We start from the raw sequence: 25174 nt of genomic DNA, 5'->3' as shown, positions 1-25174 counted from the left end.
GGCGAGGGTAAATTCTGAGGACAGTAGGAATCAACTTACGAGACAGAGCTGCCCCAAAGCTTCATTCTTGTCTGCCCAACTGTCCCCATTTGATGTCTCAGGGCCCCACTCCTTTCTCATCAATCCTAACTTTAGTGTAAGAAAACTGGAAGAACTGAGCATTTAATTGGTACTACAAATCTACTTTATCTGCCCACTGTCCATAGGATCGCACAGTTGTTCATAATTGAAGCAACTTAGCACACACGCACGCACACACAGCCCCAAAGTAGAAACAACTCAAATAGCTACAACAGAATGGACAGAGCAGCTTGTCCACAAGCGGAATATAACAATGAACATGAACAAACTACTTCTACAAGCAACTTAGATAAACCTTACAAATATAATGGTTGAAATACACATATAATTTCATTCATGTATGATTCAAAACAGATCTATGGTTATAAGTTAGTGTGAGTGGTTACATCTGGGGAAGAGGTTGGGCAGTATAATTATTGGGATGTCACATAAAAGGTTTCTATGTAACTTGTAATATTCTATTTCTTGGGTGGTGGATAGAGGGATATTTTTACCTCTGATAGATACTGCATTTATTTCTGCAGTATGCTGTATTTCAGTTTTTTAAAAGGCTAGTGCTAATAAGACTGGGAACTACCAGTTATGCCTACTTGCCCCTCGCCATCAATTCAAACACTTCTTTCAAGGCCTGGTTCAGATTCCACAACTAACTTGAAGCCCAACCACTTCAGCTAGAAATGACTTATCTTTCTGCTTGGTTTTCATTACATCTCCTGGGAGATACTGTAATATAGGAGAAATGGTACAGGCCAAGGGGCTTGGGCTTTAATCTGTAAAGCAATAATAAGAGAGTGATGTGGTCATATTTGTTGTATCTGCACACCATGAATTTGCTTAACTAATTATACTTATTTATATTTCTTTGACTATGTGGACAAACAAAAATTTACATATACATGTAAGTATAAAAATGTCATATGTTTGATTGTTACAATATTTGTTCCCAGTGTATCATGCCTCTTTTGTTTGTGCCTCTTTGCAATGTGCCTTTGCCACTTTAACTATCAAAAGGTACTTTATTTCCCCACTTCTTGAGTCTAGGCTAGCCTTCCTTGTGACTTACTTTAACCACTGCATGCAGTAGCTGTGACTTAGTGCAGCTTCTGTGGCTGAGGCCTCGAGAGGCTCCACAGCTTCCTTTGTCACTTTCTGGAACACTGCCCTGGGCCTCCATGCTATGAGTAAGTCTGGAATGAAAGACCATGTGAAGAGAGCCACGTGAATGAGCCCTGAAGAAACAACAGAAAAACTTTCTAGTCAAAACACAGAATGGCGAGAATAAATCATTATTGACTTTAGCCATTAAGTTTGTGGTTGACTCATAGCGCAGGAAGATAATCTAGTCTGCTGTGGCACAGACTGATATTGTCTCTCAATGTCCCTTCTTCTTTTCTTCCTTTAGTATTACAACTCCCAAGTTTTGACTTAGGACTTTGCCACACAGGCAAGGACTGTATTTCCTAGCCTCCCTTGGAAGTCTGGCCATGCGACTACATTTTGGCCAAAAGAGGAAATGATGGCTGCAACTTCTGTGACATGCTCTTAAAAAGAAGAGGTATACTGTTTTTCCATTTCCCATTCTCAGATATATCTTGGCAGAAGGTGAAACAACCATCTTAGGCCATGAAATAGAAGCCACATATTGAGTATAGCAGATTAACAAGCTAGAATGAGGGTGGATCCCTAACACCTGATGCTGCTGTATCAATCGTGAACTGATTATCTCTGAAATGTTACAAGAGAAAAAAAATAAACTTTCATCTTAAGTTATTATTATGTTGGCCTTTAAGCAACCAAACCTATATGCCAAGTAATATGTATTTTCCATTATTTCCCCCATATACTTATATACAAATACACATGTATATATGTATATCTACAAATATAAATATTTTGAGTGTAAACATACACACACACAAATATGTAAACATTTATGTGTGCTGCTGCTGCTGACTTATAGACTGGGATCACATTATACACACTTTTCTTCATCTTGCTTTTTCTCATTTAGTAGTAGTATCTTGCGGAAATCACAATTCAACTAATACTGCTTTAATTTATTCCTTTTGTTGGATACAAAAACAGTAATTCACTCAACCATTTTCCTAATAATGAGCTTTCACTTTGCTACTTGTTTTTAGATACTATGGATGATGCTACAGTGAATATTCTTATAGTTAGATCCTTACATATTTTAAGGGCTTCCCTTGTAGCTCAGCTGGTAAAGAATCCACCTGCAATGCAGGAGACCCTGATTTGATTCTTGGGTCGGGAAGATCTGCTGCAGAAGGGATAGGCTACCCACTTCAGTATTCTGGTGGCTCAGCTGGCAAAGAATCCACCCACAATGCAGGAGACTTGGGTTCGATCCCTGGCTTAGGAAGATCCCCTAGAGAAGGGAATGGCTACCCACTCCAGTATTCTGGCCTAGAGAATTCCATGGACTATATATCCATGCAGTCACAAAGAGTAGGACACAACTGAGCGACTTTCACTTACATATTTTATACCTATTGGACAGATTCCCAAGAAAGAAATAGCTAGGACAAAAGATATTTCTAGTTTAAAACATTTTAACACAGGTTGCCAGACTGTTTTGCATACAGGTTGAAAAAGTTCACATTTATACCAGCGTGCATGCATGCTAAGTCACTTCAGTCATGTCCTTCTCTTTGTGACCCTATGGACTGTGGCCCGCCAGGCTCCTCTGTCCATGGGGATTCTCCAGGCAAGAATACTGGAGTTGGTTGTCATGCCCTCCTCCAGGGGATCTTCCCAATACAGGAATCAAACTCACATCCTTATGTCCCCTGCATTGGCAGGCGGGTTCTTTACCACTAGCGCCACCTGGGAAGCCCATTTATATCAGCACTGTATAACAAAACTTTTCACTTGGATCCAACAGGCAACAGGTGCTATTGGTCATTTAACATTTGCCCAGTCTGAAAAGATTCTCACTTAATTTCATAATAGGAGAAATGCCCAGTAAAACTACAGCAAGGTTAAACACTTTCACTTATCAGTCCCACATCCAAAAGTTAAGTAACATACTGTAATGAAAATACTGTGGGTGCACTGTTACTTGTTTATATAACACAGGGAAATCTGGCAGTGTCTAGCAAAATCACACATATAACAAACCCTCTGATGGAACAATCTTATTTCTGTGAAATCTTGAACATGTGAGACAAAAGTATACACAGTATTATCCATTACCACATTGTTTTCAAAGGCAAAAGACTGAAATCAAAGCAAACATCCATCGTAAAGGGTTAGTAAAATAAATTCTGGCATTCCTGTAGTGGAATTTATTCATAGTGGAATACTATGCAGCTGTTAAAATGATGAGGACTCTCATTATGAGCTACTTAAATAATGGAGTTATCAAATATAGCACATTATTATAACCTTTGGGTTTTTTTTAATAAAAAGGAGAATAAACTCGTATAAAAAAAGCTATGAGAAATACATGAAAAACTAATAAAGTGGTTGTAGTACTGGCACAGGAAATGGGTGTATGATAGATAAGTGGGGAGAAGCTTCAACTCCAAACATAAATACCTATCTATCTAGATACACACACATACACACACATTACCATTGGAATGAACTACTCCTCAAAAAGAAAAATAGTTCTAGTATTTCCCCAGATTCCTTTATGTGATTTCTGTCTAGTCGATTTACCTATCTGATCCTCTTTCTTCAACTGTAAAACAGGGATAAGATCTGCTTCACAATGATCTGGTGAGCACTACAGTAGGTCTGTGCTTAGCCAAGAGCCTGTCACACAACAGGCACTTAATCAAGACTAGTTAACGAATGGTCTGCCAATCTGTTACACAGGCCTGAATTTGGCGTCTCATTACTTTTACTTGCATTATCCTGATTTCTTCTGATTTTGAGTGACTTTTCATATTTGGATTTATTCTTTGCTGAATTCATATTCTTTGCCTACCCATTTCCTATAGAATTGCTTGTTCCCTTGATGTGAATTTTAAAGAGCTCTTTTAATATTAAAGATGTTAAATCTCATATTTTTTTTTATATTTAGTCTATGTCTATTAATTTTAACTATGTTTATATCTTTTTGCATACACGTTGTCTTTTATACTGACAAATGTCTATCTTTCTAAAGAAGAACGTGTGTTCTGCTGCTGCTGCTGTGTAAAATACTCTATAGCTGTCAATTAGATCCAATTGACTGACAGTACTACACAGTTCAACTAATGAATATATCCTCACTGATTTTCTGCCTGCTAGGTCTATTATTTATTAAAAGAGGGGTGATGAATTCTCAAGGTATAAGAGCGCATTTGTCTATTTCCCCTTGCAGTTCTATCAGGTTTTGCCTTAGCTGCTTTAATGCTCTGTTGTCAGACATACACACATTAAAGGCCGGTATATCTTTTGGAAGCACTGACCTCCTTATGTAATGCCCTTTCCTATCGCTGATAATTTTCCTTGTTTTGAAGTCTGTTTTGTCTGAATACAACAACTACAGTTTTCTTGTGATTAGTATTAGCATAGTAGATCTTTCTCCATTCTTTTACTTTAACCTGTCTGTGCCTTTATATTTCAGGTGGATTTCTTGGGACTTCCTTGACAGTTCAGTGGTTAAGACTTGAAGCTTCCAGTGCAGGGAGCGTGCCACAACTAGAGAAATGCCTTCGTGCCACACCTAGGGAAGCCCGAGCGCGCGCCACAGCTAAGACACGATGCTGCCAAATAAGTAAGATTACAGTAAGCATGGAGTTTCTAAGGCGAAAAGGTGGCTTCTAAAAAAAACTTCAAAGATCTATATAGAATAAAACTCTTTATTATATCTGCATACATAGATTTTGTATGTTTTTAAACAAAGTAATGTATTTTATTTAAGCCACTGTTATTTTGATCTCTATGTGTGTGTGTATTAGTTGTAGCTGTGTCTGACTCTTTGCGAGCCCATGGACTGTAGCCAGCCAGGCTCCTCTGTCCCTGGAATTCTCCAGGCAAGAATACTGGAGTGGTTTGCCATTTCCTTCTCCAGTATTTAAATTATAATCTCTTCCTAGTCAATGACTGAAAAAGTGGCATCTCAATACACACTCATAGATTCTATAATAGGATAGAAAGCCTTTTTTCCAAGTTCACTCTACCATGTCTCTAGGAATTTTCTATTAGGCGCTTGAGCATATTGTTTGTTTTAAGCACCACAAGTATTTCGGAAAATGATTTTTAAAGTTTTACCAGTTGTTATTAATTTTAAAATACCAGTTTTGTTTCTCTAGTTTTGCTTTTATTTCCAGTTTGCTGCATCTCCTCTTCCTCTTAACGCTGTGGGTAAGGGAGGGCAGTTAAAACGTGGTTCCTCAAAAAAAAAGGGAAGTATAAAAATGCCAAACACCAAAATCAAAATCCTCTTTTAAAAAAAGTTTTGTTTATCTCTTAAAATTTTTTAAACACATAAACTGACAGATTTAAATAATTTTTAAAAAAAGATTTGCTTAGTTGTTCATGTAATAATCATCCATTTAAGCCCAGGAGGGTAAGTCTCCTCTCATTCTATTCAAGCATATTAAGTATCCCATTAATTTCATCATACTGTTCCAGTCTGTTAATCTGCAATTCCTTTTACTTTTCTTTTACTTTGGGCTTATTCCCTTGATCACATGTCCTGCTTCTTCTTGGTTTGTCATGTAAGTGGTACACATCCTTCATTAGTTTCTTTAGAAAGGATGTGTGAACTGCATATTTGAGACCTTTTAGGATTGAAAATAATTTCTTTTAGCCTTGTATCCGAGTAACAGCATGGCCTGTACAGAACTCTAAATTATAAGTAATTTTCCTTCAGAATTTTGGAGCATTGCTCCATTACCCTTTTGCTTCCAGAATTGTTACTGAGAAGTCTAACACATTCATCTCTGTATGCATCATATGAAATCTGTTTTTTCTCTCTATAAACTTGAACAATCTACTCTTTGTCTCTCTACTTGTTATCTTTACAGAGAAGAGAAAGGCGGGAGATACACAGGAAAAAAGCTCCAGAAATCAGCATGGGGTCCCCTTAAGCATTTTATACTCAGAGCAAACTTAATTACCCACCCCCGCCACAAGAGCCACATGTGATTAGCACTGGCACACTGTACTATCACACACACTGTGCAGCCCTAGAGCAACCACCGTAAAAAACAAAACACGATGCAGCTGCAAGAAAAAAGATGTGTTGATGGTGATGTAAAAATAATAATTATGATGAAGATAAATGCTAACAGTATTGTGCACGTCTATGTGCCGGGTACTGTTTCAATTGCCTCGTACATATTAACTCACTAAATTAGTATATAGCATACAACCTTAAGAGGTAAGTATTATCTTCATTTTATAGGTTACATAAGCTACCCTGGCACAGCCAGAATTCTAGTCCAAACAGTCTAGCTCCAGAATCTTGTGATCTTAACTATTATGCTATTACTACTTTCCAGTAGTAGATGCTAGTCAATTTTTGCTGTTTATTATACTATTTTAAAATATCTTTTCTTGACAAAATAAAAAGCTGGCAAACCCATGTTTATTTCCATAATTTAAAAATGTATTGGTTGGTGAAATGTGAAAACCTGGAAATCACCAATTTATAGGACCAGTAGAGAGAAAGACAGAGAAGGCAATGGCACCCCACTCCAGTACTCCTGCCTGGCAAATACCATGGAGGGAGGAGCCTGGTAGGCTACAGTCCATGGGGTCGCTAAGAGTCGGACACGACTGAGCGACTTCACTTTCACTTCTCACTTCCATGCACTGGAGAAGGAAATGGCAACCCACTCCAGTGTTCTTGCCTGGAGAATCCCAGGAACGGGGGAGCCTGGTGGGCTGCCGTCTCTGGGGTCGCACAGAGTCGGACACGACTGAAGCAACTTAGCAGCAGCAGCAGCAGAGAGAAAGAAAATGAACATTTGAGGCAAGATAACTGATGGAACAAGATCTTAGAGGATCAGTTCTAGAACACAGGGAGCTGGTAGACCTGAAGGACTGGGAAGATGCTAAGTGCAGGAGGAATTATAGCTACATTCAGAGATGATGGTGAGGAAAAAATCTCCAGTAACTAAAAATCAAGGTCATCTGAGCACAAAATAAGACTGGTAGCATCAACTTAGAAGGCTTAATAAGTAATTAATAAAGAATGGTGAAGATTTGGAGCAACTTTTGTGAGGAATGGGAAAAAAAAAAAAAATAAAGCCAGGAATGAACTGACAGCTAGAAAAATAGAAATGGTTTCAACACTAAATATATTGAAGAAGTCAAAGAATAAGGTTAGAGGGAGTAACAGAGTGGACAATGTATAAACAAATATAGCAAGTTGTGGTTAGAAGATAGGATTTCTGAATTTAAGATCTCAGAGCCAGAATAATACTCAGTCATTGATGATGATACTGGTGATAATAACCATTTATTAAGCACACACACTAAAAAAAAATTAATTTAGTCATAACAACCATTACTATCAGCATATTACAGAAGAGAAACTGAGGCCCTAGTGAAATTTTCAGTAAAATTAAAGTTTTTCATAAAACGTAATAAAATGATTCTGAAATTCATATACATTAGGAAAGAATCTGGTATTTCCAAGGAAATACGTGAATATTAACCACATTAATATCTTGCTGGGTATTAACACTTATAATAAGGCTGCAGCAATTATAATAGTGTGGTAATATACTAGAGGTCATACAAATTGACCAATGGTAAAGAAAAAACAGTCCATGGATGTGTGGAAACCTGATTTGAAATCAATGACATTACAAACTATAAAAGAAAAGTCACACTATTTAACAGTTGCTGCTAGAAAAATTAGTTGTTTAAATATGAAATAAATAAATTAGATCTCTACCTTATGCACAAAAACAGTAGTTTGAGTTAAAAAAGAATAAAATATGAAGAATAAAAGTTTACAATTTTTAGCAAAAAGATGAATATCTTTGTGATTCGGAGATAGGAAATGGACTTCTTTTCTTTAGGAGAGGATTTCTTAAATCAGACACCCAAAGCAAAAAATATACAGGAAAAGATGAATAAATCTGATTAATTCAAACTAAATTTCAGTGTAAAAAAAGACACCATAACAAACGCCAGAGAAAAGGCATGGACTGGAGGATGACAGGCAACTAATACAACCTACAATGTATTATTATCCAGAAAACATGTATCAATGAAAAAGATGAGCAAAGCAATAGAAAAAATGGACAAAGATGCCCAAAGATGTCCAGGAGGCATTTGGGATTAGTACTAGAGAATCTGGGCTGGAAATAGAGGTTTGGGCTGTATCAACTTACTTATCATATATGAATTCAAAGAACTAGATGAGTTTCCAGGACAGCATGTAAGGCAAATAGAAATTTGGGCCTAGCTAGGACATAAAGCAAGCAAAGGATTACCAATCCTCACTCTTCCCCTATCCAACCTGGGGCTGTACAGCATGAGGGATCCCAGTTCCCCAACCAGAGATGGAACCCATGCCCCCTGCAGTGGAAGCACAGAGTCTGAGCCACTGGACCATCAGGGAAGTCTGCTCAATCAAATTCTTAATACTAATAACTGCTTTAACCTTATCGACATACTATTTTCTCTGGCTTTTTCTGATCATAACTAAGTCTTCTAAAGATGCTGCTGCTGCTAAGTCGCTTCAGTCGTGTCCAACTCTGTGCAATCCCATAGACGGCCTCCTACCAGGCTCCTCTGTCCCTGGGATTCTCCAGGCAAGAACACTGGAGTGGGTTGCCATGTCCTTCTCCAATGCATGAAAGTGAAAAGCAAAAGTGAAGTCGCTCAGTCGTGTCTGACTCTTAGCAATCCCATGGACTGCAGCCTACCAGGCTCCTCCGTCCATGGGATTTTCCAGGCAAAAAGATGAGATCTAAATATAAGAAATAAACACTTATAATAAAACCAGATTTGGGGATGTCCCTGGTGGTCCAGTGGTTAAGACTCCAAGTTTCTTTAGGGTGTGTGGGTCTCATCTCTGGTTGGGGATCCCTCACACCATGTGACATGGCCAAATTAATTAATTTTTAAAACCCCACATTTTGTTGGGTATTACATCAGAAGATGATACTGGGGAAGATTAAGAGCAGGAGGAGAATGGGGTGACAGAGGATGAGATGGTTGGATGGCATCACCAACTCAATGGAGATGAGTTTGAGCAAACTCCAGGAGATAGTGAAGGACAGGAAAGCCTGGTGTGTTGCAGTCCATGGGGTCACAGAGTTGGAGGTGACTTAGAAACTTAACAACAACATCAGAAGGTGGTCAGATAAACCTGCCACTTCTGTTTGTAACAATTACCTTAGCTCCTCTACTTTATGTTCTGCCAAGAAGGTGGGGTGGTGGAAATGAAATGCAAATTAAAAAATAAAGCCAAACAGGACTTAAAATTTAAAGCAAAGGGAATGTAAGAAAATGTTCCCTAAAATGCACAATAAGGGTTTTTTTTAATTGGTGAGGTTAGGAACTATCTCCTTTTATACATTATATATATACATATATATAATTATTTAATGCATCAGAAATAGCTAATATATGTCTGCTGCTGCTGCTGCTAAGTTGCTTCAGTTGTGTCCACCTCTGTGCGACCCCATAGACGGCAGCCCACCAGGCTCCTCCGTCCCTGGGATTCTCCAGGCAAGAACACTGGAGTGGGCTGCCATTTCCTTCTCCAATGCATGAAGGTGAAAAGTGAAAGTGAAGTCACTCAGTCGTGTCCAACTTTTCGAGACCCCATGGACTGCAGCCTACCAGGCTCCTCCGTTCATGGGATTTTTCAGGCAAGAGTACTGGAGTGGGATGCCATCTCCTTCTCCGAATATATGTCTACACATCTTGAAATTTTAAGACAAAAAAAGAAAAATGCTTCATCCATATAGACTTCTATTCACTGCATTTCTTATACTTGGAAATAGTAAAACAGCTATCCACTGCTCAAAGAAGTCAGTCACAAAAGAACTACATAGAGGATAATTTAACTACACAGAGGATAATTTCTTTTATATGATGTAAGAACATGCAGAGGAAGAACAGTGGTGGTGGTGGTAAGGGGATGTGATTAGTAGGGACATAGAGAGACTCTATGGTGTGTTTGGTGTATTCTGTATATGTGGATCTGGCTGTTGGTTACATTGAATTGGTCATTTGGCACTTGAGCATTTTATTATATACCTTTTAACTGAGGTATGTATCTCTTAATCCTTTAAAGAAAAACTTCTTAGAGGCCTTAGGGATCTCACTCAACACAGCTTGCTTTGCTCCTGTCAGGACAACAAAGCCTCTAAATAAGAAACGAATATTTAGTGGCCTCTCTAAGCTTTCTTCCCCTAATGGCCCCACTCCCTCAAACCACCCTGCCTCAACCACCTCCCAACAGAACAGTCTTAAGGACAAGGCCATTGAGATCATCATTTTCAGGATAAACAAGCTCCAGGGTCCTTCTTTCACTAAATCAAAAGTAAGCTCCCAGGAGTAAACTGAAAGTAATCTGAATGTAAACACCAACCTTTCAATCATCACTTTGTCTATCATCTTCTATACTACCCTAGCTCATGAACATGAATCTGTTCTAAACATCTTGGTAGAAATTTCCATTATAATTTTACTTTGACAATTTTGACCAGGGTAAAATGACAGAAAATCGATTTATCTAGATTTCAATTAATTATCTTACTGATGATTATTTTTTTAGTGAAGGACGATAACAAATATTAAATCTAAACAGTCCAGAGAATGAAAAGTTGCTTAAAAAAAATTCCTTTTCACTTTAAGATGAAATACCAAGAGAAAAAAATTTTTAAACTTACATATTAACAATTAGTTGTTACATTTTAAGTCATACAAGGTGAAATACTGGCCCTTGTGCAGTTCATTGTTCTATGTTATTGGTCAAGCAGGGTTCAGAAAGGAAATGAGGCTGGGTTATTAAGATGCAAATACACAACATGTAATCAGCAAGTGCATTACTTCGAATACTTTACTTTAAAAACATGAAACAGTCATGTCAAGGAAGGTGCTTCAAGGGACTGAAGCTATCTCCTTTCTCTATTTTTTCGGTGTTAATAAACCTAAATAAAAAGTAAAGCTCTCCAAGGATACTTTAGTTTGTAGCAGAAGCCCTACAACATGAAATAAAGGAAACCCTAAATCTTCATATTCTTTTACCACGTTCCCAGTTTTAGTTAACCGAAAAAAAAAATTGATCTACAGAAGAAGAATTATCTACTGAAAACAGATATCTAAGTAAGGACTCTAACGGGTCCGGTCTGAGTCAAGGCCTCGGAGCAGGATGGCACTAAAGAGCCAAAGAGCAAGGCTGTGAGCAGTGCCTAGTTTAGGTATCTAATTTCTTTAAAAAAAAAAAAAAAAAAAAGCCAGATTTGTAGTGGGGAGACAGCGAAATTAGGCACTGCGGGGGTTCGGGGGAAAGGCTGCTCTAAGGAGAATTTGCAATTCTGGGATCGTGGCTGGGACAAGAGGGCCCGAGGTAAAAAGCGACGCCAGGAGAAACTCACTTTTGAAAGGCACCTTCCGGTTACACAGTGCTCTCACGTGCTTTACCTCCTTGGACACAGTATCCTTTCTTGGGCCTCCGGACGTGAAAGGCCCACCGTGAAGGCCCTCTTCCCCTCAAGACTCAGAGGCGGGCCTCGCTGCCCCATCGCCGCCCGCGCCCCTTCGGCCTCCGCGGGGCGCGCACGTCACCCGCCCGCTGCCAATCGGCGCCCGGCAGCTCACCTCTCCGTGCAGGCGCCCAGCCCCGCCCCGGCCTGGTCCCGGCAGAGAGCGCCGGTAGGCCGCGTCCGCTCTGGGCGCAGGCGCAGGACCTCCGCCGGAGAGCCGCGGGAGTCGGGTGAGGAGCGGACGCCGCTGGCCAGGATGGTGCTGGAGAGCGTGGCCCGCATCGTAAAGGTGCAGCTCCCCGCGTATCTGAAGCGGCTTCCAGTGCCCGAGAGTATTACAGGGTTCGCCCGACTCACAGGTAATCCTGGCCTTCAGCCGGTCCCCATCCTTGCAGGCTTCCCCACGCGGAGGGTGGGGGCGGGCATCTGAAAGTCCTTCGGCCGAGGGGCGGGGCGGAGCCTGGCGGGTGGCGCGTGACCTGGGATCCCACTCCAGTATTCTCGCCTGGATAATCCCGTGGACAGAGGAGACTGGTGAGCTACAATCCGTGGTTTCGCAAGGAGTCGGACAGGACTGAGCACAGCACCCCCACTGCCACTCTCACTGCAGTCGCGGAGTAGGTGGGCACGCGCCGGCACTGCATCCTCAGAGTGTGTGTGAGGCCACATCCTGGGACTTGGCGGCCCCCTGAGCTTATCTTCGTGTCTGTCTGCAGTGTCCTTCCGTGTTGAGAGACCAGGTTTTTGCAGAGAAGGTGCTGAGTTGGGAACAGGCCCATTTTTTTCATCTCCGTCGCTCCCTGCAACGTTGCTGGTTTATTTTGAAGTAGGAAAAGTCATTATCCAAGGCTCAAAGGCTCTGTGTATCAGGCCGTCCCAGCTCTTGGCTGAGTTTGACCCACATAGTGTGGGTGTGTCTGTGTGAGAGAGAAACACACATACACATGTATTTGGTGGTTTTATTTACTAACAAAATTAGACAATTCCAGTTCCATGGGGGAGTGTCAACCTGTCATGGGGTCGTTTGAGGTCATCACCGGAACTATGGGCCTGGAAGCAATTTAGTTTACTTGAGTTGGAGGAAAGAGACTTCTGCTGGCATGACAGACCAAAAATTAGAAAGTGAAATTTACTGATGACATGTAACATTTGCACTTAAGTTCCCTCCTTTACAGAATAGAACCCACAGCGCAGGATTTCATATCTAAAAGATGAACATTTCCCGAATGCTGCCAAAACTTGAAAGATATTGTTGGGTTCTGAGCTTTGCAATGCAAGTGAGATATGGGTAAACCAGACTCAGGGACTGATTAGGATGATGGTGGGGGAGGAGGGTGGGGAAGCCGGTTATTGATAAAGCAAACATTGAACTCATACGTTCTGACTGATTACCAGGGAATGTAAGCATGAATTAAGATAATTTTGAGGTGAATAGGGCTGCTTCTGGAGCAGTTTAGACATCAATGGTAGCCGACTTAAAATGCAGTATTTGGAAGGCTGACAGGTAGAAGAAAAATAAGATGTATTTTGTGTAGACCAGAAGACAACTAGGGCCAAGTTAGTGATTGTTATTTGAACATGGGTTTTAGTTGCATGTTAAAGGAATTCTTTTTTTTTTTTTAATTAGAGAATACTTTAGCTTAATAGGGTGCTGTGAGAGCTATCCCCTCTCAGAGATTTAAAAAAAACAAAAGGCGGTGTCTGGTGGTGGATAGGTAAGATGTGGTAAACTAGGTCTAAATCTAGAGATTCTTTAAATAATAATCACAGACATTTGGTTTGTTGACAATGGATTGTGAAAATTGAACATTTTTAGGTGTTAAAAGGTTTGACAGAAAGCATGTAATTGAATAGAAAGAGTGGTAACTGAGTGAAAGTGAAAGTAAAGTCGCTCAGTCGTGTCCGACTCTTTGCGACCCCATGGACTGCAGCCTACCAGGCTCCTCCGTTCATGGGATTTTCCAGGCAAGAGTACTGGAGTGGGGTGCCATTTCCTTCTCCAAATCTTCCCGACCCAGGGATTGAACCCAGGTCTCCCGCATTGAGGGCAGACGCTTTACCGTCTGAACCACCAGGTAACTGAGTAATAAACACTAAAAAAAATCTATACATAAGGAGAAACATTAAAGTAACATAAGATGAAAACGCTTTCAGATCAAGAGTTTGTAAACATCTTAGTCCTCTTTTGATTTTACTATTTTATTCTGATGGATTACAGCAATTATATAAAGTTTTGACTTTTTCCTCCCCTTATTTTTTTACGTCACAGTAGGCCTAACCATCGGAGAAGGCAGTGGCACCCCACTCCAGTACTCTTGCCTGGAAAATCCCATGGACAGAGGAGCCTGGTAGGCTGCAGTCCACGGGGTCGCTGGGAGTCAGACACGACTGAGCGACTTCACTTTCACTTCTCACTTTCATGCATTGGAGAAGGAAATGGCAACCCACTCCAGTGTTCTTGCCCGGAGAATCCCAGGGACAGGGGAGCCTGGTGGGTCGCCGTCTCTGGGGTCGCACAGAGTCGGACACGACTGAAGCGACTTAGCAGCAGGCCTAACCATTTCCCTGCAGCTGGAAGTTTTGAATGTTTTTAATATATATATTTTATTCTTAATGTTCAGTGGGTAAGTAGCCCTATACCAATTATTTTTTCCCTCTTTAAATTACACCTTTAAATGTATTCATTAAATGGTAATAATACGTCAAAAAGATACAATCATTTTGTGACATTTGTTCCCAGTTGCCAACTTACTTTCTTAATAATTTGTGTAAATTAACTGATGAGTTTTTAGCAGTCAAGAAAGAAAAAAAAATCCCCTTACTCCCATGCCAACCTGTGCATGCTAAGTCAACTCTTTGCCACCCTATGGACTGTAGCCTGCCAGGCTTCTCTGTCCGTGGGATTCTCCAGGCAAGAGTGGGTTGCCATTTCCTTCTCCAGGGGATCTTTCCAACCCAGGGATCAAACCCAGGTCTCCTGCAGCTCCTGCACTGCAGGTAGATTCTTTACCCTGAGCCACCAGGGTGAACCCAGTTTAACCTTAATTATGTGTGTTGATTCTGAATGTGGCTGGTTTTATATTAAAGTTTTCCATAAATAGAGTGTAGATGAAGGAGACTGGAAGGTATGATATTTGACTTAATGACTAGAAGACTTCCAAACTTTTTTTTTCCCTCTCAAGAAATTCTGTCAACAAATATTTAATTCCTATTAAGGCATTAAGGAAACTCAACCTAAACCTTTTCCCTCTTGAATAAATAATATATAGTAGTTTCTTCTTTTACGCTCTTAAATACTTAATGTGAAGAGTGATTCTCAGAAATAATGACAACTCTGATAAATATTTTTATAGTGCATATTTAACCTGTCGCATTACAGTGTGTCTACATTTTAGTTCTCATTGTAATGTCCATTTGTTTAGGAAATGATGTTTGTAATAATTACAAAAAATGAGACAGTCTGCTTTGCACTGGACAATGATAATATGACAGTTGCAGAATCTATTGTGGAGCACTATGGAAGAAAAACTTCAAAGACCAATTTCCTCTCTGAGCTGCGTCTCTTGATTAGATTGTATTAGCTAATAACATTTGGATGTCTTGAATAAACTACTTTTAGAATCCATCTTAGACCTTTTTTTTGGTTGAAATAAAAACCTGGAAGATAACTTTTCAAAATAAATTGTTTAAAATGTCTACCAGATCAAAAATATTTTCATTTCTTCTCTATGATAATTAGAGCAAAAAAAAAAGTTACAGTTCACATTATTGTTGCCTGTTTTTCCTTCCCTGTTTAGATCCAGTGGTGTTTTAAAGCAATTGGCTCTCTCATGATGACTCTGCATTCTTAGTAAACACTTGGAGATCCTTCATTACTGTACAGTATTTATAGACAGCCCTTACCTGTCAAGACAACTTTGTCAAAAACCTATCTTTGTTTAGGTTACATTGTTAACAGTGAGGCTTTTAAGGTAAATTAGTATAATTCCCCCTTTGAAAGTATATTGTATTCAAATATATTAACCTTTAAAAAAGCTTTCCCTGTCATACAACCTTTTAAAATAGAATAACAAAAAGCTTCCCATTCAAAAGTCAAAAAAGTTTACTTCTAGATTGAAAAGCTAGTTGTGAAACTGAATATAGTAGTTCTTCCCCACTTAAAAAGCTAGTTTCTTTGAAATGTAATGGTTTTACTCTTAAAGCTATGAATCCCTGGACTGTAATATTTTTCCCAGAGTAACACAAAAATGTCAGAGCTGACACTTTCAAGAGGATTAACTCTAGAAAGGACCAGTTTTGAGCAAAGAATTAAAGAAGTGGAACAGAATTGAAAACATATATCCACAGAAAGACTTATATAAGCATGTTCATAGCAGCCTTATTCATAATAATCCCAAGTTGGAAGCAGCCCAGGTACCCACTATCAGGAGAGTGGATACACAAATTATGGTGTATTCATGGAATGGAGTACTGATTAGTAATAAAAAAGAATGATTTACTGATCTACTGCATGAATCTCAAAAATTTTATAAAAAGCCTTTGTCTATAGGAATCCGTGGTGAGGAAATAGACTGGAAGGGGGCTGTGTGCTGTGCTTAGTTGCTCAGTTGTGTCTGACCCTTTGTGACCCCATGGACTGTAGCCTGCCAGGCTCCTCTATCCACGGGGATTCTCCAGGCAAGAATACTGGAGTGGGTTGCCATTTCCTCCTCCAGGGGATCTTCCCGACCCAGGGATCAAACCCAGGTCTCCCGCATGGTGGGTGAATTCTTGACTGTGTGAGCCACAAGGGAAGCCCAAGAAAACTTGAGTAGAGTGGGTAGCCTACTCACTCCTTCTCCAGGGGAACTTCCCAACCCAGAAATTGAACTGGGGTTTCCAGCTGAGCTACCCCAGAAGCCTAGACCCACTCCAGTATTCTTGCCTGGAGAATCCCATGGACAGAGGAGCCTGGCAAGCTACAGTCCATAAGGTCCCAAAGAGTTGGACATGACTGAAGCAACTAGTTGGGATCAAATGCTTATGTCTCCTGCATTGGCAGGCGGGTTCTTTACCACTAGCGCCACTTTGGAAGCCCCTCAGTGGAGGCTACAGCCGTGTCTTTGGTTGTCACAGCTCAGAGCTAAACGCCTGAGATCTGTTTGTTTTATTGTATGTAAATTTACCTCTTTTTTTTTTTTTAAGAAATGGAACAAAAGATGAATTTTCTTAATAGGAAAGTGTAATAAATGATTAAGTTCAAGCTAAAGAGTTGCATTTATTAACATGTAAATAATAAAGTTTATTTTTAAAAGATTAAAGAATTTTATTTCAGAAAACTTATTTTTGAGAATTTGGGAAAATATTTACATGCTGTAAGTTGTAAAAGTTTTTTCCCCTCTTCTGAGGTAGACCAACTAAATTTAAAAGTCAGTGTAATTAAAAAGCTTTTATGGAGAACAATTTTGATGTCATATAAAACACTTCTTCCATGTAACCACTCGGCAATTTAGAATTCCTCGTGTCATCAAGTGTTTGTTGAGCACTTCCTGTGGGACAGGCAATGTTCTAGATACTGGGGCCCTGTTCTGTTTATAGCAGTGAGTGGAAAACTTGATTATTAATTTCATTTTATTGGCCCTTTGGTCCTAAGTAGTCTTTAAGTGGTAATAGTAAAGCCATCCATTAAAAATATTTTATTTTCGTCTTTCTATAGTTCAGAAGTGAAGTCATTTCTATGTTTTACCCATATTGATACATTAGAAAATATTTATGAAATTATCAGCAATCAAGTTACCAGTGTTATTTTTATGGGATCATTATATGCAACCTTTTGAAAAGTAAGAAAAAACAGAGCAAAATAGAAATGAACAGTGTTACCAGTTCTTGACTGGTGGGATTACAAGTTATTTTATTTTTTGTACTTTTTAAAATTTTCAGATTTTATAAATTAAATGCTATTTCTGGTAATCCTTAAACATTTTTAGAATGTATTGTACAAAATACACATTAAACCTAACAATTAGTGGGTAGTAGATTTCCCTTTACAGACCTAATATATCTGCCGTAGCTCAATATATATTAAACAGGTTCATAAGAAATAGGCAATCTTAAATTTTTTTAAAAAATTTCTTGTTTATTCTGTATTTCATATTTACCAAAAATCAGCTCTAACATATAATTTAAATGATTTAATTGAGCTTTATAGGCTGTATTATTTTCCTGTATAATTTTTCCTGTACTTAAATTGAAGTTTGTCATCTTTAAAAGTAAATTTTCCCACATAAGACTGTTGTATAAATTATTTTGTTGTAGGAAATAATAGTACCTTTCATCACTGTATTCCTGCGATGTTTTACCAAGGAATTAAGTGTTGAAAGAAGAACATTTTCTGAAGTAAATTTTAAAACAGCATTCTATTTATTCCCTGAGATTTGTAGGTTAAGATAGGGAATGTTAAACTTAAGAATCTAAGTTAAGGTTATCATCTTTACATGTTCATTCTCTTAACTTTTTGACTTTGATTTACTCAACCTCTTGAGACTTTTAAATTTCGTAGTATACATAATAATACTTAATGTTATACTACATTCAAAAACATTTATTGAATAAGTACTGGTTCAAAATACTGTACTGGATGTTGGGGCCAATAACAGTCTAAGACATTTATTGCCTGATCTGGAAGATAAGTGTAAATAAATAATTACAGTACAATGTGAGTGAGAAAGGGACTGACATTTACATTCTAAATGTCATTTATTCGTTCATTAAGTCACTTAAATTCATTCATTCGTTAAGTCACTCATAAAACATTTATGAGGTTCTACTTTGTGCCAGGAAGTGGAGCTCCTTTTCCTATAGGATTATGGAGGAATCAACTTTGTAAACTTTGTATGATAAAAGAAACTGAGGAAAAGGGGCTTGAAAGCAGAGGAAGGAGCGATTGATTTGCTTTGTGAAATTGAAAAAGATTTCCCTGGTGGCTCAGACGGTAAAGCGTCTGTCTACAATGCAGGAGACCTGGGTTCCATCCCTGGGTTGGGAAGATCCCCTGGAAAAGCAAATAGCAATCCACTCCAGTACTATTGCCTGGAAAATCCCATGGATGGAGGAGCCTCATAGGCTACAGTCCATGGGGTCCTGAAGAGTCGGACAGGACTGAGCGACTTCACTTTCATTTTCTGGAGGAAGCAGTATTTGACCCTAGTTTTAAAGGGTCCACATAAATGAATCAGGTAGACCACAAGTAGAAAGGCACGGCAGACAGAAGGAATCCCTCATGCAAAGGACACAGGAAACCTGCCACTAGGTAATCAGTAGCTTTGGCTGCCTCTAAGTACAAGAGGGATGGGATATTTGTGGGTGTTGACACTGTCAAAGTAGCCTTCCCATGTTATAGACATGGTACTTTGTGGAAACTGTTGGTCTACAACAGCACCATCCAAAAGCCTTTTTGTGATGATGGAAATGTTTTCCGTGCTATCAAACATAGTAGCCACTAGCCACACATACGGAGAAGGCAGTGGCACCGCACTCCAGTACTCTTGCCTGGAAAATCCCATGGACGGAGGAGCCTGGTAGGCTGCAGTCCATGGGGTCGCTAAGAGTCGGACACGACTGAGCGACTTCACTTTCACTTTTCACTTTCATGCATTGGAGAAGGAAATGGCAACCCACTCCAGTGTTCTTGCCTGGAGAATCCCAGGGACGGGGGAGCCTGGTGGGCTGCCGTCTATGGGGTCACACAGAGTCAGACACGACTGAAGCGACTTAGCATAGCATAGCATAACCACACATAATAGCTCTGGCACTATTAAAATGTGACTAGTGTGTCTCAGAAACTAAATTATGAATTCTACTTAATTTTATTTAAATAGCCACATGTATTAATCATGTTTTTTATGTTCTATTTTTTATGATAATTGGACATCTTGGGGACCTTGCTGGCCAGGGAGGTTTGCCCCCCTCCCCGGACTAGCTGATGCCAAAAGATAGTAAACTACTTGCTTGTGAGCATATTTTTCATATGCAAACCAACCAATCCAAAGCCTACACTCCAAACACCTTTATCTAACTCTCACTTACCAAGCAGTATTTACCCTGCCCTAAATCACCCAAGGCCAGATATGAGACAGTTAGGGACTACCTCTATAGCCCAAAGCCCACTGAAATTATTCAGGCCAATACTAAACTCTTCACTGTGCTTTACCTTGCCTTTTCTGTAAACCACAATAAAGGCTTGTGCCCTTTTCTCTCACCTTGCTCCTGACCAAGCCTCATACTTACCTATATGGTCATGGGTGGCCTGTTGTGCTCCCTTCTCTTGTGAATTGTAAGTAAACTTTTCTTTCAAGGCAGTTGTCTCCATGTCTGTCATCTTTCCATATCTGATTATAACAAAATCCTGGGTCCAAACAAAACAGTGTGGCTAGCGGTTACTGTCTTGGATAGCAAAGATCTATAAATAGACCCTTCACCCCAGGAAACAGTTCTTTGTCATTTTCAGAATGTTAATTCACTCAGAGTGTTTCTGTGGAGTGTCTCCACTTTTGATAAGAGACTGGAACAGATCAGCCTGACTGGCAAGATCTTACCCTTAGAGAATTTCATTCTGGTGACTGAAAGATTATATCCCCAAAGATTTCTGCCATGTAGTATTGTCAGGTTGAGTTGGCAAAATGTTTTTTCATAATCTTAATAAAAACGACCATTCACTTTTACTTTCTCTGTGCCAGGCACTCTTATAGGTGCTGCACATATGTAAATAGGTTGTTTCATCTAGAGCTCATAACAAACCTTTGGCATGGTGTTATATCAAAAATAGCTTCGTTTTGGAAGAGTTAGTATTAAGCCAGCCTTTTAATAGTTGAATAGTAAGAACAGTTATCTCTGGAGAGTAGTTTTACTGAGAGAAGAACAGATAAAATTTTGGCTCTGTTGAATTTCATTCATAGTGACTGAGAATAGGCTTTGTACTTACTCTCCTGGGCTAAACCTGCTTAAGCTCCAGTTTACCCACATGAAAAATGGGAATAATAATGGTGCCTACTAAATTCAGTTAACACAATGTTAACTGAGGTATTATAGTTGCACTCTTAGCATAATCTGTTCATTTATTATTAACAGTTATTAGCATGCCTTAGCATATGACCTTCAGTTTTTCTTTTTCTCCATTAAGCTACAGTGCTTATTAGCAAGGTGTCAGGTTAGCACTCAGTGAATGATGACAAGTGATAACTCTTAAGGTCAGAAGGGATTCCCTATGGAACCCAGCAGAGGCAGTGTACTAGCCAACATTTGATAAATGCATGCTGAAATATAAATATTTTGCCTCCTTGGTGTGTTTCTCTCTGCAGACATAGAGAACATTTCATTTATGTCACTTATATTTTCTATCCCCCAAAACAGTGCTGAGTACAAGAGGCTTTAATGAATACTTATGAAGTACAATGTATCTAATAATGAGATTATTTAGTATGTGAAAATTTCACCTAGCTCTTTAAAATAGCTTTTACACAACACAACATTTAGGTTTTTCTATAGGAATCACACTACGCCTTACAAAAAATGTAAATTAAAGCATTGAAGACATATTCTGTCTGAAATTATAAATCTGGTAAATACAGGAAATTCTGTTGTACGATTTTAGACACGGTGGAAATGTTTTCTAAACATATAAAATTGAGTTTTATTTATAATTAATGGTGATTGTAATTCCTGAAATAAAACTAAACACAAATATACTTAGGATAATGAGATAGGGTATTGGATAGAGGATTTATTTCTGAAAACCTTGTTTTCCAGTTTCAAAAGTCTCAAGGCAGTCCACAAATAAAATAAAGTGGTCCTAGGTACTGGTTCCTTGATATTTATTCACAGTTTTACAGATAAGGTAAGAAATTAGAGTGAGAAGTAAAGAATTAGCTGAAGGGTGAGACATGCTATTTAAGTTCTTTAAAAAAATTTTTTTAGTTCTAATGAGGTGGATGAAACTGGAGCCTATTATACAGAGTGAAGTAAGCCAGAAAGAAAAACACCAATACAGTATACTAACGCATATATATGGAATTTAGAAAGATGGTAACAATAACCCTGTATATGAGACAGCAAAAGAGACACTGATGTATAGAACAGTCTTTTGGACTCTGTGGGAGAGGGAGAGGGTGGGATGATTTGGAAGAATGGCATTGAAATATGTATAATATCATATATGAAATGAGTCGCCAGTCCAGGTTCGATGCATGATACTGGATGCTTGGGGCTGGTGCACTGGGACGACCCAGAGGGATGGTAGGAGGAGGGAGGAGGGTTCAGGATGGGGAACACACGTATACCTGTGACAGATTCATTTTGATATATGGCAAAACCAATACCATATTGTAAAGTTAAATAAAAATTTTAAAAAAATTCACAAAAAAATAAATAAAAAATAAAAAAAAATTAAAAAAAACTGGAAAAAAAATTTATTTACAATAGGTCCTTTTTTGAGGGGGAATCAATGAAAGTTTATTAATTTATCATTAGCAATTGGAATAAGCAGTTATTTGGTACTTGTATGCATCAGGTATTGACCTAGGTAATTTACATGTATTATTTAATTTTAAAATATTTATGTTTCATTTTTAACTAGACTACAGTAGCTCTTTGTTGGTCATCTATTTTAAACATAGAAGTCTGTACATGTCAGCCCCAAACTCCCAGTCCATCCCTATTTGAGTCCTTTTTCAGACTGTTAACAATTTTAGTTTCAGAATGGCTTCGGTTGTTGCCTTTCCTTGGTGTACTCGCACTACTTGGCTACCTTGCGGTTCGTCCATTCCTCCCGAAGAAAAAGCAACAGAAGGATAGCTTGATTAATCTTAAAATACAAAAGGAAAATCCCAAAGTGGTGAATGAAATAAACATCGAAGATTTGTGCCTTACTAAAGCAGCTTATTGTAGGTGTTGGCGTTCTAAGACGGTAAGATGTCCATTTACACATACACTAAAATTTTGTGCAGTTAACATGGTTTTGCTTCTTAAATCCCCAGTTTTGAGGTTCTGTGAGATGAGAGAATTTTCCATAGTATTCAGCACTGAAAATCTGTTATAAATTAAAGTTTGCCTCTTCTGATCAATATACTTCCTACATTAGGAAAGTTAGAGCAGCACGGAAACTTAATTGAGCAAGTTACTTAATCTCTGTCCGTTTTTTTTAATCTGATAATATCACAGAAATTTTTGAGGATTTAGTGAGATGATATATGTATAGTACAGTGCCTTCTATGTAGTATGAGCTAGTGAATGGCAGCTGTAATTATGGATGATTTTGAATATGGAAATTAAAAAGGAATTTGGTAGATGCAACTAGATTATCATATGATGTGAATTAAGTCAGACAGAAAAATACCATATAATATCATATATGGAATCTAAAATAAGACACAGATGAACCTACTTATGAAACAGAAAGAGAATCAAGGCAGAGAACAAACTGGTGATTGCCAAGGGGGTGGGGGGTGGGGAAGGGTGGAGTGCGAGGTGGGGGTTAGCAGATAAAGATTTTATAAATAGAATGGATAAACAACAAGGTCCTACTGTACAGCATAGAAAACTATTCAGTATCGTATGATAAACTGTAATGGAAAATAATATTTTTTAAAAAAGAGTGTATATATGTGTATAACTGAATCACTTTGCTATACAGCAGTATTTTCGACAATTTGTAAATCAATTATATTTCAATTAAGAACAAATAAATAGACAAGGAGGAGGAGTTTGGAATGATACATTGTAAATAGTATATGAGATCTGTTTTCTTCTGCTACTTTGGTCATAGGCTATTTGAGACTTTAAGAACAATAATGTTCATCATAGCATCATTTATAATAACAAAATCTTAGAAACAATCTAGATATCTGATAATAGAGGAATGATTAAAGTATGGTGTAATACAAGAGTGCACATAGTAAATAGAGGAAAAAAGATACCAAATTGTTAATTATTACTTACGAGTAAGTTTTTAAAAATATATTTTATAATGTTTTTTAAAGTATTATAGTGTGCATAAGTTTTATAGTGAGAAAACATGAAAGAATTTAATTTGAATTTAAATTACATCCTTTAAAAATTTAAAATAATTGAAAAGGTGAGCTCAGAGTTAGAGCTGTATAAAAAATAGGAGCTTATTTTGATCCCCCTTTAAGACTATCATATTGACTTGTATGGAATCATCCAAAGCTTTTAAAATCTGCCAAATAATGAAATATTTAAATGTTAGGTTTGCCATAGTATTGGAAGGTGGTTAGCTATAGAATATATCTGTTGCTCAGAAAAGCTATCTAATGTGTTTTTTTTCTCCCAAAGTAATGGACTTTATTTATAAGAGCATGTCGAAAATATTTCTACTTACTGACTCATGTGAAAAATAACATCTGCAATTTTTTCCTTTCTAGTTTCCTGCCTGTGATGGTTCACATAATAAACACAACGAATTGACAGGAGATAATGTGGGCCCACTAATACTGAAGAAGAAAGAAGTGTAATAGTAATGAATTAGGGTGGAATTCAATTCTGTGCTGTAAAAAGTTAGAACAATATTTTTGCATTCTTTGTTTATTGAAGATCTTTCAAATGGTGGTCTTAATTATTGCTACTGGTTGAATAATTATTTCTGCCAATTTATTTTCTTTTTACACTACTGTTTATATTTGATACTTTGTATATTCAAGCAGTCTTTATATAGAAATTAAATGACAGTTCTTTCATTCTGACTTCAAAGAATTAATGTATCTTCCTACAAAAAAAATCAACATTTTTAATTTTAATTGAGAAAGTTTTGGCAATGAGTGCAAAGCTGTTTGAACATCAGTATTTTCAACGGAATCTATACTTTATAAATGTCTGCCTCCACTATTAAATATGTATATAGTTAGTACCCTTCTGTTTTGATCATTTGCAGTGATTTTTTTCCCCTTCCATATTTCATTCTTTTTAGGTCAGTAAGAAAAATATTGCTGTCAGAATTGCTTGAGTTTTCAAAGAGAAAAACTCTTTGCTTTTTAAATATTGTTCTCTATAAATGTGAATTCCCGAATTTCAGAAAAAACAGGAACTGGGTATAAAAAGTTTCAACAAGGAACAATTATTTACATTATAAAAGACTTGTTTATAAAAGGTTTGTTTGTGTCTGTTTACATGTCTTGTGTGTGTGTATGTCAGTAAACTCATGAGCTGCTGCAATTTGAAGGTCAGTTAAAAATAAAGTAAATCTGGTACGGCTGGATCCCTTTGCTGTTCACCTGAAATTATCACAACATTGTTAATCGGCTGAACCCCAATATGAAATAGTTTTTAAAAATCTGAATTTATATTAATATGATAATAGTTCAGTGTTCAAAATTGTATCTGTATAAACATTTTCCTCTTCATTACAGTGTAAACCAGTAAAACAAAATACAAAATGTGTGCAAAATAAACTTATTGGAGAATCTTTAAAA

General features: G+C 38.0%; 1 protein-coding gene and 2 long non-coding RNA genes across 7 annotated transcripts in view; 2 read left to right on the top strand and 1 right to left on the bottom strand.

The window, feature by feature from the left end:
* LOC102401766 overlaps window positions 1-11999 on the bottom strand; it is a 19795-nt gene extending 7796 nt beyond the window's left edge. For 2 of the 5 annotated variants that reach the window (XR_006552469.1, XR_006552470.1), the window contains exons 1-2: window positions 11833-11999; window positions 1145-1310 (exon numbers count right to left, since the gene is read on the bottom strand). This is a non-coding gene — a long non-coding RNA (uncharacterized LOC102401766). The other 3 variants (XR_006552471.1, XR_006552472.1, XR_326539.3) reach the window with 3 other exon arrangements.
* Window positions 11942-25174, top strand: CISD2 (CDGSH iron sulfur domain 2). The gene is made up of 3 exons (XM_006047323.3): window positions 11942-12076; window positions 22442-22656; window positions 24131-25174. The coding sequence occupies exons 1-3, from the start codon at window positions 11974-11976 to the stop codon at window positions 24218-24220; spliced, it is 408 nt and encodes a 135-aa protein (XP_006047385.1). The 5' UTR covers window positions 11942-11973; the 3' UTR covers window positions 24221-25174.
* Window positions 14145-15342, top strand: LOC112586245. The gene is made up of 2 exons (XR_006552473.1): window positions 14145-14341; window positions 15140-15342. It is a non-coding gene; the product is annotated as an uncharacterized LOC112586245 (long non-coding RNA).

The sequence above is a fragment of the Bubalus bubalis genome, chromosome 7, assembly GCF_019923935.1.
Source record: "Bubalus bubalis isolate 160015118507 breed Murrah chromosome 7, NDDB_SH_1, whole genome shotgun sequence".
Taxonomy (NCBI): Eukaryota; Metazoa; Chordata; class Mammalia; order Artiodactyla; family Bovidae; genus Bubalus; species Bubalus bubalis.
Note: the sequence above shows the minus strand (reverse complement) of the source record. Positions and strands in the feature narration are given on the sequence as shown.

Bases quoted from the DNA above. Each gene is read 5' to 3' on its own strand.
- CISD2 (XM_006047323.3), top strand. From the start codon at position 11,974: ATGGTGCTGGAGAGCGTGGCCCGCATCGTAAAGGTGCAGCTCCCCGCG. The intron at 12,077-22,441 runs GTAATCCTGGCC...TAACAATTTTAG, and splicing joins AGGGTTCGCCCGACTCACAG to TTTCAGAATGGCTTCGGTTG. The intron at 22,657-24,130 runs GTAAGATGTCCA...TTTCCTTTCTAG, and splicing joins GGTGTTGGCGTTCTAAGACG to TTTCCTGCCTGTGATGGTTC.